The 17,053-nt window shown below is 36.6% G+C and overlaps 1 protein-coding gene across 1 annotated transcript in view; it reads right to left on the reverse strand.

Annotated features, from left to right (window-relative positions):
• The window catches only part of EYA4 (EYA transcriptional coactivator and phosphatase 4), a 121,731-nt gene extending 107,499 nt beyond the window's left edge, over positions 1 to 14,232 (reverse strand). The window contains exon 1 of the mRNA XM_054279688.1: positions 14,178 to 14,232. Coding sequence (XP_054135663.1) covers positions 14,178 to 14,219 — 42 coding nt within the window. The 5' untranslated portion in view covers positions 14,220 to 14,232. The remainder of the gene's footprint in view (positions 1 to 14,177) is intronic.
• Positions 14,233 to 17,053: the final 2,821 nt, after the last annotated feature.

Below are 17,053 nucleotides of genomic sequence, written 5' to 3' on the forward strand. Positions count from 1 at the left end.
AGAGCTTTGTACAATTCAGTTGCAGTGTTATTAAGCATACTTATTCAAATCAATCTTGAAAGATTGAAAGCCATGGTAATGAGATATTATTTCTTAGTTACACTCACCAAATCATAACATCATGCAACTAAACCAACAGAACCGTTTTTTGAATGGGCAGTCTTCATGAACTGAGATCCTGATGGCCAGCCCAGCCCTGCATAATGGAAAGGTGTGTGTAACCTGAGCAGAATAGCAGGGCTGCAGATGTACTTCAGAGAGAGAAGCAAGGTTCTCTTCAAGTCACAGCAACATGACAAGCAGGTAGGACAGAAAGAGCAGAGGGCTGAAAAGTCTGTGTACCAATTAATGCATTGCTACCACAGTCTGACTTAAGAGTTTCCAAAGGCATTACTTATCATCATGTCACAATCACTGAAGGATCTCTAAAGGATCACATATCCAGCCACAAACCTATGCAATCATGCAGCAGCTTCTTTACTATGTGCTTTTAGTATGGCAAATAAGGATGTAGAAGTTCCTCTTCTCTGAACATGAAGACTACAGTATAACAGCTTCTCTGAGGTTGTTTCCTTCTGTGATGTTCAAAGCCCATCACATCCTACAGCCATACTAATTACAAATACTCTGGGTTGGATTTTTGCTTTTCTTCATGATTCTCTTCAACTCATTCTTTGCACCAATTATTTCTCTTACTAGCTAGAATTTACAGAAACATGCTAGGTACACATGCCATTGCAGTGCAAAAAAGCTTGATTACATTTCAAAAAATTCACCATTTTTTCTCTCATCCTTAGGTTGAGTTTGCTCAAATGACAAATATTTCCATTATGATCTACAAAACACTGGCACATAAAGTGCACATACTTGCTAGTTCCACTTCATAATACAGTGAGGGACCTGTAGGGCTTGCTTTGGTTACCATGTATTCTGTTTCTTTCTTTACTGTTATTTTGATAGTCAAGAATTTTCTACTGAGTTAGCAGATGCTTACTGGCTTATCAAAATTCAGTATTTAAAATATTCACATACTTCAGGATTTAAACAGTGACTTTTTTGTTGGAGATGTAACAGATGTTAAAACCAATTAATAAAAAAACTATCTTCAAACCATCTCCACTAAATATTATACATCAAAATATTTACATTGACAGCAAGTGTGAAAAGTGTGTTTCTTTATATGGTACGAAGGTAGATAGGGATAGAAAGATGGTTGGGTAGAGCTGACACATATTTCCTGTATTTTCCCCCTAAACCAGAACCCTTTAATGCTAATTGTGCCACAATGATTTCTACTTCTCTGCACCAAAAAGGCTCATCTTCTTCACTACACATCCCTTGTGTGGGTTACTGAGCGGAGAAAGCACAGCAGTAATCTCCTGTGTTCTAGTAAATACTGTCAATAGAATAGTGTGCATTAGTAGCTTTCTTCAGGCAGCTAAGAGAAGTACAAAAAGCAGAAAAAAGTTGAAGGATGGTTGCAAGCCCACATGACATCAACACCATCTACACCATTACTGCACTTTTTGTATTCACTTTTTATTAATGCAAAATAGTCCAGTCTGTTCCAGGAATGGAAGAATGATTTATCCCGTCATTTGCTTTCCATGTGGAAGGCAGCTACAGCCTCTCTTAATTTCTAAGATGGATCTTTTCTCCCTTTTCCCCTTTAATCTGAAATCATTAAGTCTCTGACTTACAGGGCATTATACCTTCACAGCATGTACCATATGATGTTAAATGGGAAGCCCTGGGAATAAAGCCAAGTTCCAGTGGAGTTCATGTATTCAAATTCACAAGCATACCTTAGTCTGGAATTGGGTAAATCGCTCATTGGGCTCCTCTAATTTGAATGGAGGCATTTTCTTGTGGAAAAGCAGAAAAATCATACATGCAAACTTACCAGGTGACATTACTAACACTTATAAATGAAAAGACAGAGCAGTCCTTTCCCCCAGCTGGACAAAGCTTACTGTAGACCAAGAAGTGAAAGAAAATGGCAGGAACTTTTTTGGTCTTCACATGACAGTAAACTCTCTATGTAGCCAAATAAAAAGGCCTTATGTCTGTAGTAAAAGAAAAGATTTCTTTGTAAAAGAAAAGATTACTGCAGAGGTCTTTATCAGCACATAAAACACCTTTCTTTACACAAATGTACAAAGAAACTTTCCCTTCCTGCTTTGCACTGTGGCATCTGTTGAAGACCATTTTCTGACCCCAAATTACAAGGGTAACTGTTTATGCTCCCCTGAAAGACACAAGGAAAGATATGAGAAAAAAAAAAAAAAAAACCAAAAAAAACCAACCTAAAATAAAGATTAAGCAGCTGGAGATTTTCTCTGCATATACTAATAGATTTGTGCCTCTAATGAGCTTCAAGACTTTTATAACGGTCTGGTTGTCTGCGATACATTTTTTCTTAAGATTAAGCTCAAAAGCTACCACTGAGCAGCAGCAGAATAGCAGGGACTTATTCTCCCATTCTCTCCCAGCAACTAGTAGTAAAGGATAAGTGAATACTAGGAGCAGACAAAGTTAGCTCCAAACATCAGACAGTGTTCCAATGGCCTCTCCTAGATGACATATGTTTAATTTTTCAAGTATTACTCAGTCATGGAACTTTGATGTTTTGCTACAGCAGAAGCACTGAAGAGTATAAAAAATGAAGAGCAAACACAGTGGCTTAGTGAAACCAATAGCCAAGGAGCCCTGTCTGTATTATTCACCCCAGCAGGCAGCATGGCTGCATTTTACTTTTCTACATTACTGTATATACTTGGTCAAAGTATCATCACACTCATCATTTACACAGTTGGTTATCTTTTTCCCTATGGATGCTATTTTCCATCTTTTGATTTCTTTCAGCACTGAAAATTTGCAGGATAATCACCCCATAACCCATGGATTCCTATGTATACTCTCCACTGATGATTTCCTCTGTGAAAATGTAAATTTTCCAAGAGAATTGAGGTAAGTATTACAGATGTTGATATTTTTTCTTATCTTTTTCTGAAACCATGTTTTGAGCAAGTATAATTTCTGAGGACTGTGAAGCACTCAGCTGAAAATTTCAGATGTTTTGAAAAGCTCCAGTGCTCCTGGTTGGGCACTGCATCACATATTGACTCAATGCCTCAAGAACGTCTCTTGAGACTGCTGGAAATCACAGGACAGCAAGTTGGTCAGCTCCTGCTCTTGGCATATGCCAGATGGATTTCTGTAACTGGTGATTTTAAAGAAGCTGGGCTGCAGCTCTTTCCCAACCATCTGGCATCCTTTCTCTTCAGTGCACATCATGTTAGGTGAAACCAGACAGCAAGGAACATAGCACTGCCCCTGGGATAATTACATTTATTTCTCAGCTCCACACTCTTACAGGTAAGCATGCTGAATTTTGCAGCTTGATTTGCAGGCCCACAATCAGGTCATATCTGCAGTAATGACTGAATATTATTGCAAGACCAGTTACAAATGGAACTCAATGTAGACACAAAATTTTACAGGGGTCTTTTTGACCTGCATGGTAGGCATGAGAAATTCATTCATCCATTAAGGAGCATGTAGTACAAGTTTCCTGACCATTATAGTCTGGGTTTTATTATTATATATTTTAGCATGTTGACCACATCAAGATTTCCTTGTCTGAAAAAATACACAATTTCCCATACACCACAGAACATGAAAGCAGTAATTAGCACAATCTAAATATACTTTTTTTCTCCTATTCTTTCACATTGCTGACATAAGCTTTTTGGATGGCAGCTCTGCTTGATACCCTACTGATGGGCTTTCAACAATAAGCAAATTTTACAGCTGCATAACTACGTTGGAATCAGGCTCTAGATTTCCATTCCATTTTTGTAGATGTAACTGGTTGAGTACAGCTGCATTGCTACAAAATTTTCCAAATGCCTATATTCTAAGCAATTCTAAGTCTTCTTTCATCAATACAAAGGTATTTAGACAAAAATATAAAGCAGATCTATAGACTATCAACTGGAAACAAGTCACTTCTTCAAATTTATTATATTTGGTAGGATGTCTTGTTAAGCAATTATTCAGTTTTATTTATCACAGCTCAACACCAGGACTTTCAACAGAACTCTTTATATGGTTAATGTCCAAAACAGAAGGTATCCAGCAGCATCAGAAAAGCAGATGAAGTGTTTTTGCAATACATCTGCTTCCATACACATGTTTTAAAATACAGTTTAATTACATGAACTGAGAGATTTTCAGTAAATAGTTCAGTATAAAGTTCTCAAAATGCTAGCTAATTCTACCCTGCTAAATTTAAAATTAGGTATTATTTCAATCTGGGAAGTTCAGGTCAATGTTAAGTCTTCATGTGTTTGCTTTTATCAAAATTGAGTATTGCTGAACCCTAGTACTAAGAAGAAAGAACTGAAGGGTTTATGAACAATCAGCCAATGGTGCATCACAGAACTGCCCTTGATCCTACAAGGACTATTTCCTCTACTTCTACTTTCAATTTGCAGATATCTTCAGATTAAATCTATTATCTTGCAAGGAAAATGTATACTTTTCCTTCAATTAATTAAACTCTGGATTCCTTGACTTAAAAGCAAGTTATGCATAAAATGCAATATGGAATCAGCTTCTTGAAAGCCTATGATTTTCACTTGTGATGTCTCAAGGAGTATGGTTTAAATTATCATTTACTACAGTCACTAATAAGCATTCAATTTGAAATTACAAACTCACTCTTGCACCTTCAAAGCTATGGGATAAGGGGATAAAATTAGTTTTATTTTTATGAAACTTCTAGATGCAGGTGCTACACTACAGAGGTTACAAGTTAATCCTCAGTTTTACACTGATGAAGTAAAAACCCACTAAAACTCATTATCAAAGCTGTTAACCTGGGCAATGAATTTGAGAACATGGTAGAAAAGCACTTAGACCACAGGATAAACAGCAGGATATCTGCATGTCCATAGTCCACCAAAGCTCCAGCACCACCAAAACCACTATTGCTACATGCAAGAAAAAGTACATACAGAAAGATGTATAGATAGATGTATAGATATATAGATATATAGATGTATAGATGGATAGATAGATAGATAGATAGATAGATAGATAGATAGATAGATAGATGATAATGGAAGCTGATAACCAGTAGCCCAGGGTGTGTATTAGAAACTGATTAAATGTATGGGAAGGGAAACTATAGCTGAAATCACAGTCCTGAACACTTGTGCCCCTGTGTGCAGCATCTGACTGACTGTGCACACCATTCACTCTTCCTGTGTGCTGTATTTCTCTGAGAACAGAGGCTCCTGTGTCCAGTGCAGTGAAGGCTGAGTCAATCTGGTTCACAAAATTAAAGCCTCCTGGAATGGACCATGGCAACCAGGGAAAGCAAGAGAAAGCAAGGGAAGCTCAGGTGACCCTAAAGCATCAGGGCCTGTCAGGGTCAGGCTGTTTACATTAATGCAGTTCATAGTGGTTGATGCAAAACAGAGAATACCAATATAACTAACCATTAACTACAGAAAACACTGCTCCCTATGATGGTAAAACCCACTGGATTATAGAAATACTCCACACATTTCATTACAGAATTATTTTAATTTCACTGTTTCAAAAATTGTCATACTATCAAGTTAATTTCACAACTGAAAGAAAACAAATAAAAACGCAGGAGAGGAAGTGACAGCCCATTCCACTCAAGCAAAGGCCTGAACTGCTGGGAAAGCAACATGCTGCATTCAAGGCACAGGCTGCTGGAAGAATTTTTACAGAGTAAGAATCTTTGAATGAATGGAAAAAAGAATAAGAAGAGGTTTTCCTAACTGTGAAGATCACCATTTAGTGAGAAGTTCTTTCTCACCCTTGATCCTATCTGGGCAGGTGAATGCACAAATTCTATTTGCACAGTCAGTAAAAAGGATCCCTGAAAACAGTTAAAGCACAGATTACTGGACTTTGGACTACAAGCATGGTATGACATTTTATTGGATGGAATTTAGTAACTACACTGCCCTGTCCAGCAACACCAGGCTCCCAGGCTGTGGGCTTTTACTGTGTGAATCCCCAAAAGCTCAGGTGGTGGCCCAGCACATTTCTCTGCAAGCCATAAGAAGTTCCACAGGGAAGGTGACTTCATGCCAAACTGAAACTTGAAAACCTGTACAATTTTTTTAACAGCATTGCTAACTGAAAAAGGATAAACATTCTTTTTCATTTCAGAAATAAGTGATGTTTTCTTTAGCTCCTTCTCTTGTATACTTTGACTGAATCACACAAAGAAAAATTTCATGGTGCCCAGGACCAAAGACTAAAAATTTAAAGCCAAGTAAGGTTTCACAAAAACAGGAACAATAAAGACCTGTACTACAAAAGATGCTCTTTTTCATGGCAGAAATCCCATTAGTCACTGGCTCCAGTACCAAAACCAAACAAAAAACCAAAAAGAATCAAAAAATCATGGTCAGCTAACATTCATTCCTCTGCTGTTAACACGCACGAAAAAGTAAGGGAGAGATACGATAAACCAGATTTGCTGCCACATTTAAGAAGAGGTTTGTTCAGCTATCCCTTAAACACACCTGGTTTCTTAGTTTCTCCCCTAGAGCTTGTCTTTGTAAGAGCTGCACTCCAACACAAACGTCTGGGTCTCCCAGATGCAAGCTGCTTCATAGTTGGGTTGGTGACCTCTTTGACTAAAGCACAATCACTGCTCAAGTCCAAGTGCTGACACAAAGCAAAGGATGCTGTCATGGCAATATTCTCATAGAGCATTAGGTGCTGCTTTCAAGAGCATGGAGGAGCATGAAGAATTGTTAAAATAAATTATTTAACTAATAAATAAATAAATAAATAAACAACATGAGTTTCAAATTGCTATTCCAATGGGACCCTCTGGGAAAAATTCTGCCTTAAGTTATTTAATGGCAAAACTATTTCCATTCACTGTAGCCAAAACATTTCTTTGATTTTAACATCTTCTTCACATTGCTAAAGATTTAACCAAATATAAGAGAGGACAAGGATGTGAGTGTGGTTTAATGGTCTGCATGTGCCCAGTATGTTTAAGACATACTTTATAAAATAGGAAATTAGATTGTCTGCCTAGCATAATTTTATTATTTAAAAATTATTTCATATTTCTCCCTGTCATTCTTCTCTTTTTTAATACAAGTTGATTTGCAAGTCCACCACTTGGATATGTAGGTAGAGCTCCGATAAAAGCTACTATAAGGAGAAGAAAGAAACCATGACTGTTACACGATGCTGAATAAATATTAGCTGCAGCCACAAATCATTCAGATGTATTTGCTAGTAAAATATTTCTGAAATTATTGCCTTTATTTTGTACTGTATTTCCAAGTCTTTTCCAGAAAAGTATTTAAGCACATGCCTAACTTAAAGCACATGAAAAATACCATTGGGCTTAATCACATCCCCAAAGTCCCACACATTCTTCAGCGCACTGCTGCATCTGGACTTTTTATAATAATCAAATGAGTAGAAACCTAATGTATGTTCAGTGTAAACTATACTTTTCATGTGAAAATGTAGACTTAGTTATTTAATAGGCATGAAGGCACTGGGCATTTAGCCTTGCAGAATGAAAAAGCTAGAGAAGATTGATTTACTGTCATTTTGTTGAATATTTTGCTTTCATTACAAAACTCTGACCCCTTTTTACTGAAGAAGAAAGTATTTCTGAACATGTTATCTTCACCTGGACACTGTCAAAATCAGAAGCCTAAGATGATGTACAATCTCTGTGCTAATGAAACTTGTATTTCCATTTTGCATTCACAAATATGTCAAATGTGGACACTTTTGGAAATTTTGTGAGTAATTCTAAGTAAAAATTAAATACTAAAATCAATTCGATTTATATCAAATAGTAGTATTGTAAATGCTTGAACAAGTATCATATGCTACAAGCAAAATTTGTCTGCCGAACTTGGAATGCATCTGTCAGATTCTGATTTATTCTAAAAAAGCATCATTTATAGAGAGAGATAATACTTTTATTAGATGGACTGACATGTTCCAAATTATGCATGTATGCATGCACAGATACAAACCTTTTTTTAAGTGAACAGCTCCTTGTAGAAGAGTCAAAGAAGGTCTAGCTGGCCCTGTTTTCAGGCCTTGACAATTTTTTTCCACCTGCAAATTTTTGTTGTTGTTTTTTCTAGTGGAGTTATCTGTTACAATACAATAGAAGTCACCTCTGTTATCCATATCACATCAGGGCTGTTACATCACCAGTAATAGAGAATTTCACGCTCCAGGAACCCTGGAGACCCCTGTGCAGATGATGGTATCTACCTTGAGCAAAGTTCATGTAGCTTATGGCAATGGCAATTTTCCCAAGTAGTTCTATCCCTAAAATTCTAGTCTGGGGCCTCTCTGGAGCCAGAAATACCATCCATAACAAACTATATAGTAGCTATGTGTCAGTCCTTGTCAGCAGTCCAAGGACAGCATGTGACAGCAGAACATTTTCTTTTATTGGTTTTCCTTGTTATTAAATAAAGCCCATACAGCGTCTTTCCATTTAAACCTCTGATACTGGCACAGTAACATCTTCCAGGAGACAGGAAGAGAGCTGAACCAGAGGAAACATGACAGTGACAATGATAGGAGCATTTCTGTGCCAACCCCTCTTCTCATCCCATCTTGCAAGTTTACAAGCCATGGATATTATTCTGTAGAATTCTCTTGGATACATTTTTAAGAGATTGCTTACTTAGCTGTTAAAGCCATGTGCTGTCAAATTAGAATATTAATCAACTCAGAAAAAATGAATATTTCTATTACATGCATGTACACAGTGAACATTTGTATCTTTCATGCCAAACTATTTCTCCAATGCTACACAATTCACACCACACACAAGTCTACTCAGTTTATTCTGCATGTCAAAATGCATTAATTGCTTCTGAGTGCTGTCTCATTTGGTCTGTCCCATTTGGGAAATGACAGAAATAAAATATATATAAAACTACTACGTAGTTTGAAAAAAGTGCCTTCAAATTTAACAGTGGTGGATTTTTGTATAGAAATAACAGAATGCTGAGGTGATGCAGCACAAAGGAAAGAGCTAAAAAAAGTGTGTGTTCATAGAAGTTGTTATGTCATATGTAAAAGTCTTACAGCTGAGAGAGAACAACATTGATGTTTCTACCTCAAATTCCTATTAGATGAGAGACAAGGAATTATGGTATTACATTTTATTCTTTATTTACTGTAATTCAAACAGGGTGACAATTTTGGATCCTCTATGGCACACCGCCTCTCTGTGCCAGTTACCGTGTCTGTAGAAAGGAGGTAGTAAAATACCTAAGCAATTCTCAATAATACTCTGAAACAAACCTTCAAAAAGGCAGCCTGGTTTTCTACTACTTTCTATTACAGCTGAGTTGAAGTTATGGCATTTTTCTTCAATGACATTTTAATTAAAAGCAAATAATCACTCATCAAGAAAACTATTTTTTTCTTACTACATTCGTAATTTTTTCACTTACCTATCTTAAATGTTCCTTGCTTTCATAACTGAAGTATTTGTGCATACTGCCATCATTTCATGACCAGCAGCTAGACCAGGTAACTTCCAGATAACTCTTTCAAGCTACATCACTAATCTGAGAAGATGAATTGCCTGTAGTATCCCAAGTCCTACTAATACTGATATAACAGAGATAAGAACAACAACATATTGTGCTGCAATGCAGAACAGTGAAACAAAGCATTTTAAAATCAGATAAAGAATTAAAACTAATTTTTATTTCTTTGCAATGACCTCCAGCCGAAGTGCTAGCAGGCTGCCCACCCCAGATGTGGGGAAGATTAAATGCTGCAGGTACAGGGCTCATGCAACAGAGAAGTAGCTGCAGCTGAAAACTGATCTGCAAAGGGATCACATCTGACAGCTTCACACATTAAAACAAAACAAAAATGGGAAAACAACACTGTCCAAAAAAGATTGCCAAGGAACGTCCATCTGCAAGTGGGCCATAAATGCAAGTAACAGATATAACAGTCTGCACAATCTGATAAAAAACAAATAACTTACCCAGGGCACAAGGGGGATGATTGTCCAAATGTCACAAAAATAAAAACCTGTTCACTCAGGTTTAGCTTCACATCTGCTAGTGTCCTGTCCTACAGCACTGCAATCTATTGTTTAATTCTAGTTTAAAATGAAGTAATCTAAATATGCAGGCTGTTATATAAAAGGACCAGGGGATGAAATTACACCAGTTTCTAATAAGGCCCTTTGAAACCCTAAACTAGGAAGTTAGCAGCCAAATTGTTCTTCTTCTACTAATACAGACTGAACAGAAAGTGATGACTAAAAGAGACAAAATAAAGAATGTAAACTGGTAGTTTTCAAAATCCCAAGTGTGTCTGCTATACTGAAGCACAGCAGAGAACTATTTAGGTGCTAAAAAATTATAGTTTTATTTATCATCTCCAAGACCAGTCTGGAAAAACTTTTGTCTCCCTATTGCTAGACTCTTCATGAATACAAGATCTGTAAAATTTCCTTCTCTTCCATTTCAAAACAAATAGAACTTAAACATAGCTCCATCTAAGACCATGTAAGACCAATTGGTGTGGTTTTAAGTATTCTTTCACTTGATAAGTAGTAGTCTGCACCTGATGACAAACCTCACACAAGAAAATGAAAAGGATCATTTGGTTATTTTCTTCTATCTATGCTATACATGTCTTACTATTTTCCTCTTTTTCACTCAGAATACTCAGAATACATGTCTTACTATTTTCCTCTTTTTCACTCAGAGTTAATTCCCATAAATTAAATGAAAATTCCATACACGGATGTACAAATATATTCTGCATGTGAATTGGAAAGGAAAAGAGAGTTATGAGCTTTCTTGGACACACACCCACCCTAGAAAGTACAGTAGCATGATATGCCCCATCCCAGACTGCTCCATGCCAGCCGCAAGGATCCACTGGATCTCCACTGCACCTGATGGATCCCAGCTCACCTCTGCATCAGATAGTAAATTGCATCATTTTCCTGCTGGTCTTCAAAGTAGAGCCATTCACCTATTCACTTGTGAGTAGAGACAGGAAAGCCAAAGCATAATAAATTCTATTCTGATTCTGACTCTTTTTCTCGCTGAATGATCATGATTAAGACTTGATTCCCCCAGCTCTGCCAACAAAGGGAAGGCAGAGGAAAGGGGACACAAGAGGTTTCCCAATACAGAGGCTCTACAGTACAACAATTAGACAAGTAGACTGACTTCTGGTCAAAAATAGGAAAAACAAATAAATTACTGACATAATGTGTATGTATACATATGTGTATATATATATATATATATTACATCTAAACAAGCTGGCATCTCAAAAAACAGCAGCTGTTCAATTCAGTCAAAAACAACTCTTCAGAGGCTCTGAGAATAGGGTAGCACAGATTCCTGAAGCAGTATGTGGTCATGCAGTCATTGCACTGAGATAAAAGGGAAAAAATTTATTTCTCATGTGGAAACAGGGATGCTGTGAAATTGCTCTTAGGTATGATCATATAAATTTCACCTAACTGATATAATTTCAGGACAGGAATCACACAACCAATCATTTCTTATTGGGGTATTTTTTGAGTTAATATAATAATAGTGATCTAAAACTTAGACTGAAGACTGTCAGAATAAAAGCTACACTACAGTATATCATGCTTCAGGAGGATGATCTACTCTCAAAAGTTAGAATAATTTCCTTTCTTTAAATAAAAACCTGAAAATTATTCTTGTTCACTATACCAAGGAACTGTGCCTGGCTTTTTTACCCAAGGATGAAAGATTCTTTAACAGAATTCCCTGGGAAATTAATCCAATAAAGGAATCTTTCTCTACAGAAAACTCGACTGTCAAACACACCATGCAAAAGCAAACACCTTCTAACCCATCCCAGCTGCAGAGAAAGGCAGTCTTTAAAGTAACCAAGGACTAGACTATTCGAAGCCAAGGCATCAGCACAAGTTTGAGCACAGGTCTCACATTCATGCTTATTCACACAATCTAATACACATGCAACAGAGGCTAGGTCCTTATGCTCCATGAATTTTCATGATCTAAATATTATACATTTAACTCCCAAAAGAAATGTTGAGGCTGGCATGAAGTACTTGTGCTGCCTGAACACATCAAGAATTCGAAATCCTGCCTGATGGGCAGAAACTGCCCAGAGCTAACCAGTATAAAATGCATTAACCAGTACAAAACAGCACAGCTGCACTTCAAGCAGATACATCTGATACCTTAGAGTTTAAATCACCAAAGCCTCCTGCTTCCTGAGATCTCTAGCCCACAGACATGTCCTGTGGCTTTTAAGGAACTAAGCCAGAAATGCTATTTTCTTTTTTGAAAATTGGCTAAGAGAGGAGTTTAACCATGATGTAACAGTGAAATGGCTTTTGAAGTTGGGAAATGAAGGCTTGGTGCCTGCTCTAGGCAGACAGGCCTCACACAATTCCCAGGAGAGTGCCCGAGCTCTAGGTGAGATTTTAGTCTCAGTGCCCACCTGGATACAAGCAGTGATGAAATGGCTCTCCCAACCATTACCTTCAAGTTCTGACACTGTTAGTGAAGAGTAAGAAGAATAAACTTGTCTGGAATCATTACTTTCTGTGATACTAGCATAAAGACAGCAAACACCACCTTCATAGGCAACACAGCACAGATTTCACCTCAATTTGCAATCTGCAGACCATTTTCACATGTAGCATAAAACCATGTAGGAATTATGAGAAATACTACAGAGATTATACTATGATGGGGTCATAAAATTGCTTCTAAAATATGTATTTATCAGGCATCCAGTGTTGCAAAAACATTTTAACTACTATGGAAAGATGTTTTTTCAGTAAGCTAAACTGGCTCATCTACCTCCTGTTAATAACCACACCATGAATACTCCACAGAAAAAGTGTTTCACAGACTACAAGAGATGAACTTCTGCCTAATCTTTTATGAACTTTATAAAACTTTATTAAATTATGAAGCCATGTAGCTTTTACAGGCTCAAAAGTTTTGCTTGGGAACACTTTAAATCCATAAATATGTGCAGCTGTCCCAGGTAGTGCCACCATGGGGACTTAAGACACTGTTAAGACTTTCCAGTCCTGTACCATTTAAAATCAGTAATAAAACTCTAGTCCAAGATAAAGTCTCAGATAGGAGCTACCCAGCCAGGAGCAAAGTACTCCTTATTAAAGAAAATTACTCACATTTTAGAAACACTGCAATTCTTCCCACTTACTTGCACTTATGTTACCCATAAAAGTCTCTAAAAATTTATATACATATTCAGACTTTTCAAGTTTATTGCATGGATAACCTCCTTCAGCATGTCAGAAATAGAAATACTAAATCCCTTTGTTCATCTTTAGTACACTAAGTCCAAGCTGAGAATCATAGGGATCATGGTACTGGCAAAATGTGTCCCTATTTAAGTAGTAAGAAACAGCAGAAAATTAAGATGCTAAAAAGCCCAATACATTGGATGGCAAGCCCAGATAGTTTTGAATTTGCTCAGAGCCTGCTGTCCCTTCAGAACTGTAGTCTGGTGGTGAGGAGATCTGAAGATGATATCCTTAAAGGCAAGGAAAAATAAGAAAGGAAAGGAGAAGAAATGTCCACCCCATTTTTCCCAGAAATATCACTGAAAAGAAGAATCTGTCTCTGACTTGGGATGGGAGATAGACTACCAATTCTCACAATCCTGAAAAAATTATTGTATGTCATCTGCCAGTCTGACCATTTGAAATATTTTGCTTCTGTTTTTGGTAACTCTTGATTTGGAAAAACTGACAGACCACTATGGAGATACATTTTAATGCAATTATTTGAACAAGGCATACCACTGTGAACATTTCTAACATTTTATTCTTCCAATGCAGCTTAATTATATCCCTCTAACAATTGTAGTTCCACAAAATCTTACGTAACAAAGATGTTGTTCCTTTCAACAGGGAAAAAGGATTAAAACCCCTTTTACCATTTAATGTACAAACTAAAAGGTTTAAAACTAGGAGCTCAGAAGATTTCCCCAGATCTTACTATAATTTTCAAATCCAAAGTAAAATCCTTTCACACAACTTGGTTGAACAGGGTTCAATTTATTCCATTCAATTTAGCAACATTTATACTTACTGACTGTTCACTTAGATCCTGGGAGTCTTCCATTGAGGTCATTCACCTTTCTTTTCCTCCACAAGCAGAAATTATCTTCCTTTCAATTTACAGCTCAGTAGTCTAAATTAAAAGAGAAGATTAAAAAAAAACATGTTAATCTATTGTCCTCACTTCCAAGATAAATCTGCAATTAACAAACACCCTAACTGAGGTTGTGGTTTCACTAAAACCTGAAGCAAAGTTCCCAGATGAAGATTATTTTCATGTAAAGTGCTTCAACACTTTCAGTATTACTCTTGGAACTATCTAAAATATACCAACAGAAACAGGGACTTTTCTTTGACTCCTTCAAGAGAAAAAATAGCTCTGAAAACAAATCAATAAAGAAGCTAAAATGTTGAATACAGGCAGCTGTTTAGGTAGTCAACAAATGATAACCCTTGAGAGAACATCTTAGAAAGACAGCTATAGAACAGAACTGCTTAATACACATTTAATGATAACCTCTTAGCCATTAAGTGTCTGACATAAAAACAGGTTATCATGCAATTATCAGCATGAAGTCCCCTCTCTAAGGTTCATTGAATTTCTTTAGGATTAAATTAAATACACAAAGTGGTTTGTAACAAGTGGTTCCCTACAAAGTGCTAAATGAGAGACATTATATTAATTATCTGCTATGTCTATACCTTCTCTAATAGGGTGAATCATTCTCATCAAATATGGAGATCTTCAATAGGAAAATTCTATTTTCCCATTCTGCCTGTGAATGATCATGGTAGCCCTAACTAAAAAGCCACACTATTATTTTACAGTGTCCATTCTCAGAAAAGATCCATTTTGGAGTTAAGCAAATTTGCATCATTTAGAACAAAAAAAAATGTGACAGAGATATTTAATATATGCAATAATCACATCATTAACCAAAACTAATGTTACATTAAAAAAAACCAATATGTAAATACATATGTTAAGGAACCCAAACATCCTGGATTTGCTTATCAAATATTACCTAGATTTGTTTATCAAGAAGGCACCACAAGGAATTACCATGGACTCTGCCCAATAATATAAACGTATTATGAATCTCTGTTTTAAATTCTGACCAGCAAGCACTAATAAATGCAACCAAGGGTAAAACATGGACAGCTGTATTGGCATTTGCAGAGTATTTGAAAGGAACCTGACCCATGGAACCTATGTGGAACAAGCCACATATTCTCACCCACTGCCCTGCATTGCCCTGTGAATATCTCCTCTCTTAATCTCAAGTGCCACTTACTTGCCATACCTCCACTTAATCCCCAAAAGTAATTTTGTTTTGCATAGATATTTTCTAGAACACACACAAATGCACAGCCCCAGTCTACTTTGCTTTCAAGTTTCATCTGGATTTTTCCTGACACCAAATGACACTCTCCTGTCTTTCTTGCCTAAATTTCAAAATTATTTTCATTCACATTTCACTTATTTTTGCTATGATGTTACATAAGGAAAAGACAAATTTCAAGAAAATCATGTTGCGTGTATTTCACCATATCAGGCAGCTCAAAATAATTCATACTTTTCAAAATGGTTTTAGTCTCCTCTCAGTTTCAGAGGGATACAAGACATCAATGTCTTCCCTCACAATGCCTTCACCAAAACTGTAATCACTTCCCATTACTTTTTGGTCAATGTGGAGCCCACACTCCTGTATTTGTGAATACCTTCTCCAATCTTTGTTCAATGAAGCTAAAAGAGGAATTGAAGGGCTTCTTTAAAATACCCACTATAGGCAATTTTCAGAAAGGAGCCTGCCATGAACAATGGATATTTTAAGATAAAGCAGCTCTACATGGCATTGCCTGCAGCAGTCCCAATCAAAGGAGGCAACTGCAAACACAGCGATGATTCTGACTGATACTAAAATATTCCATTAATAACTTAAAATCTGCTTTGATTTAATTAAAAGGTTGTAGTGTGTTCATGTTATTGCACTGGTAGGATTTCTCTCAGAAAAAAATGGTCAAAATACAAAATTTGTACCAAATTATTTGACCAGTTTCTAAGTACACTGACTGAAAAGTCAGTACCTGGCTTGCATTCAAACAGCAAATGCTCTAATTCTGTCAGTCAGGCACTGAAGGTGGCAGATTCTTCACTTTCTGTATAAAACCCAACTATAACTCAGCTACAGAGCTACACCAGAACAGACAGACCCATGTTTCTTTCCCTATTAATGGATGCTTAATCAAAGCACACTGAGATCAATCAATGGATGTCACATTTTTCCAAAAATGAACCCAGTGTATCAAAATTTTAAAAACACCATGATGACACAAATCCAATAGGAGTTTTACTACTAAGAACTGCCAATGATTCACCCACAGTATGTGTTGTGTTCCAAAATTCAGGTGGGTGTATTCACTGGAATGCATCATTAAATAAGCTACTTGTATTAGTCGTCTTCTAAAAACTTTCATGAATTTTAAAGTTAGTTTACTGAATTTCAAGACAAAGACAAGCTTCTTTAAGTCTTTGTAGAAATACAAAATATGTTTCATACATCATTTGCACAAACGTGCTAAATTATAAGTTTCCAGGGCACTGCTGTTCATCTTTACACTGCCTCAAAATTCAGAAGTCCTTACTGGAAATGGAGCTTTTTGAAATAAAATTCAGAAATAATATTTTATCAGGATTATTCTACCTATCAACAGCTAAATTCTGCTTCATTCTGAGCCCAGTTAAAGCGGCTGATTATAACCAACTGCTAACAGAAAGATTTTTATAACAGCAGTTATGCCAATTGCACTTATACCAAATCCTTTAGGGTTTAGTTTTATAAATTTGTAAAAGGGGAGAAAAACCATTAGAGAAGTCAGTGATTTAAATAAGACCAACATTACTCC

The sequence above is a fragment of the Melozone crissalis genome, unplaced genomic scaffold (assembly GCF_028551555.1).
Source record: "Melozone crissalis strain CALT ecotype California unplaced genomic scaffold, PUWL_Pcris_2 ptg000027l_1, whole genome shotgun sequence".
In the NCBI taxonomy this organism is placed as follows: domain Eukaryota; kingdom Metazoa; phylum Chordata; class Aves; order Passeriformes; family Passerellidae; genus Melozone; species Melozone crissalis.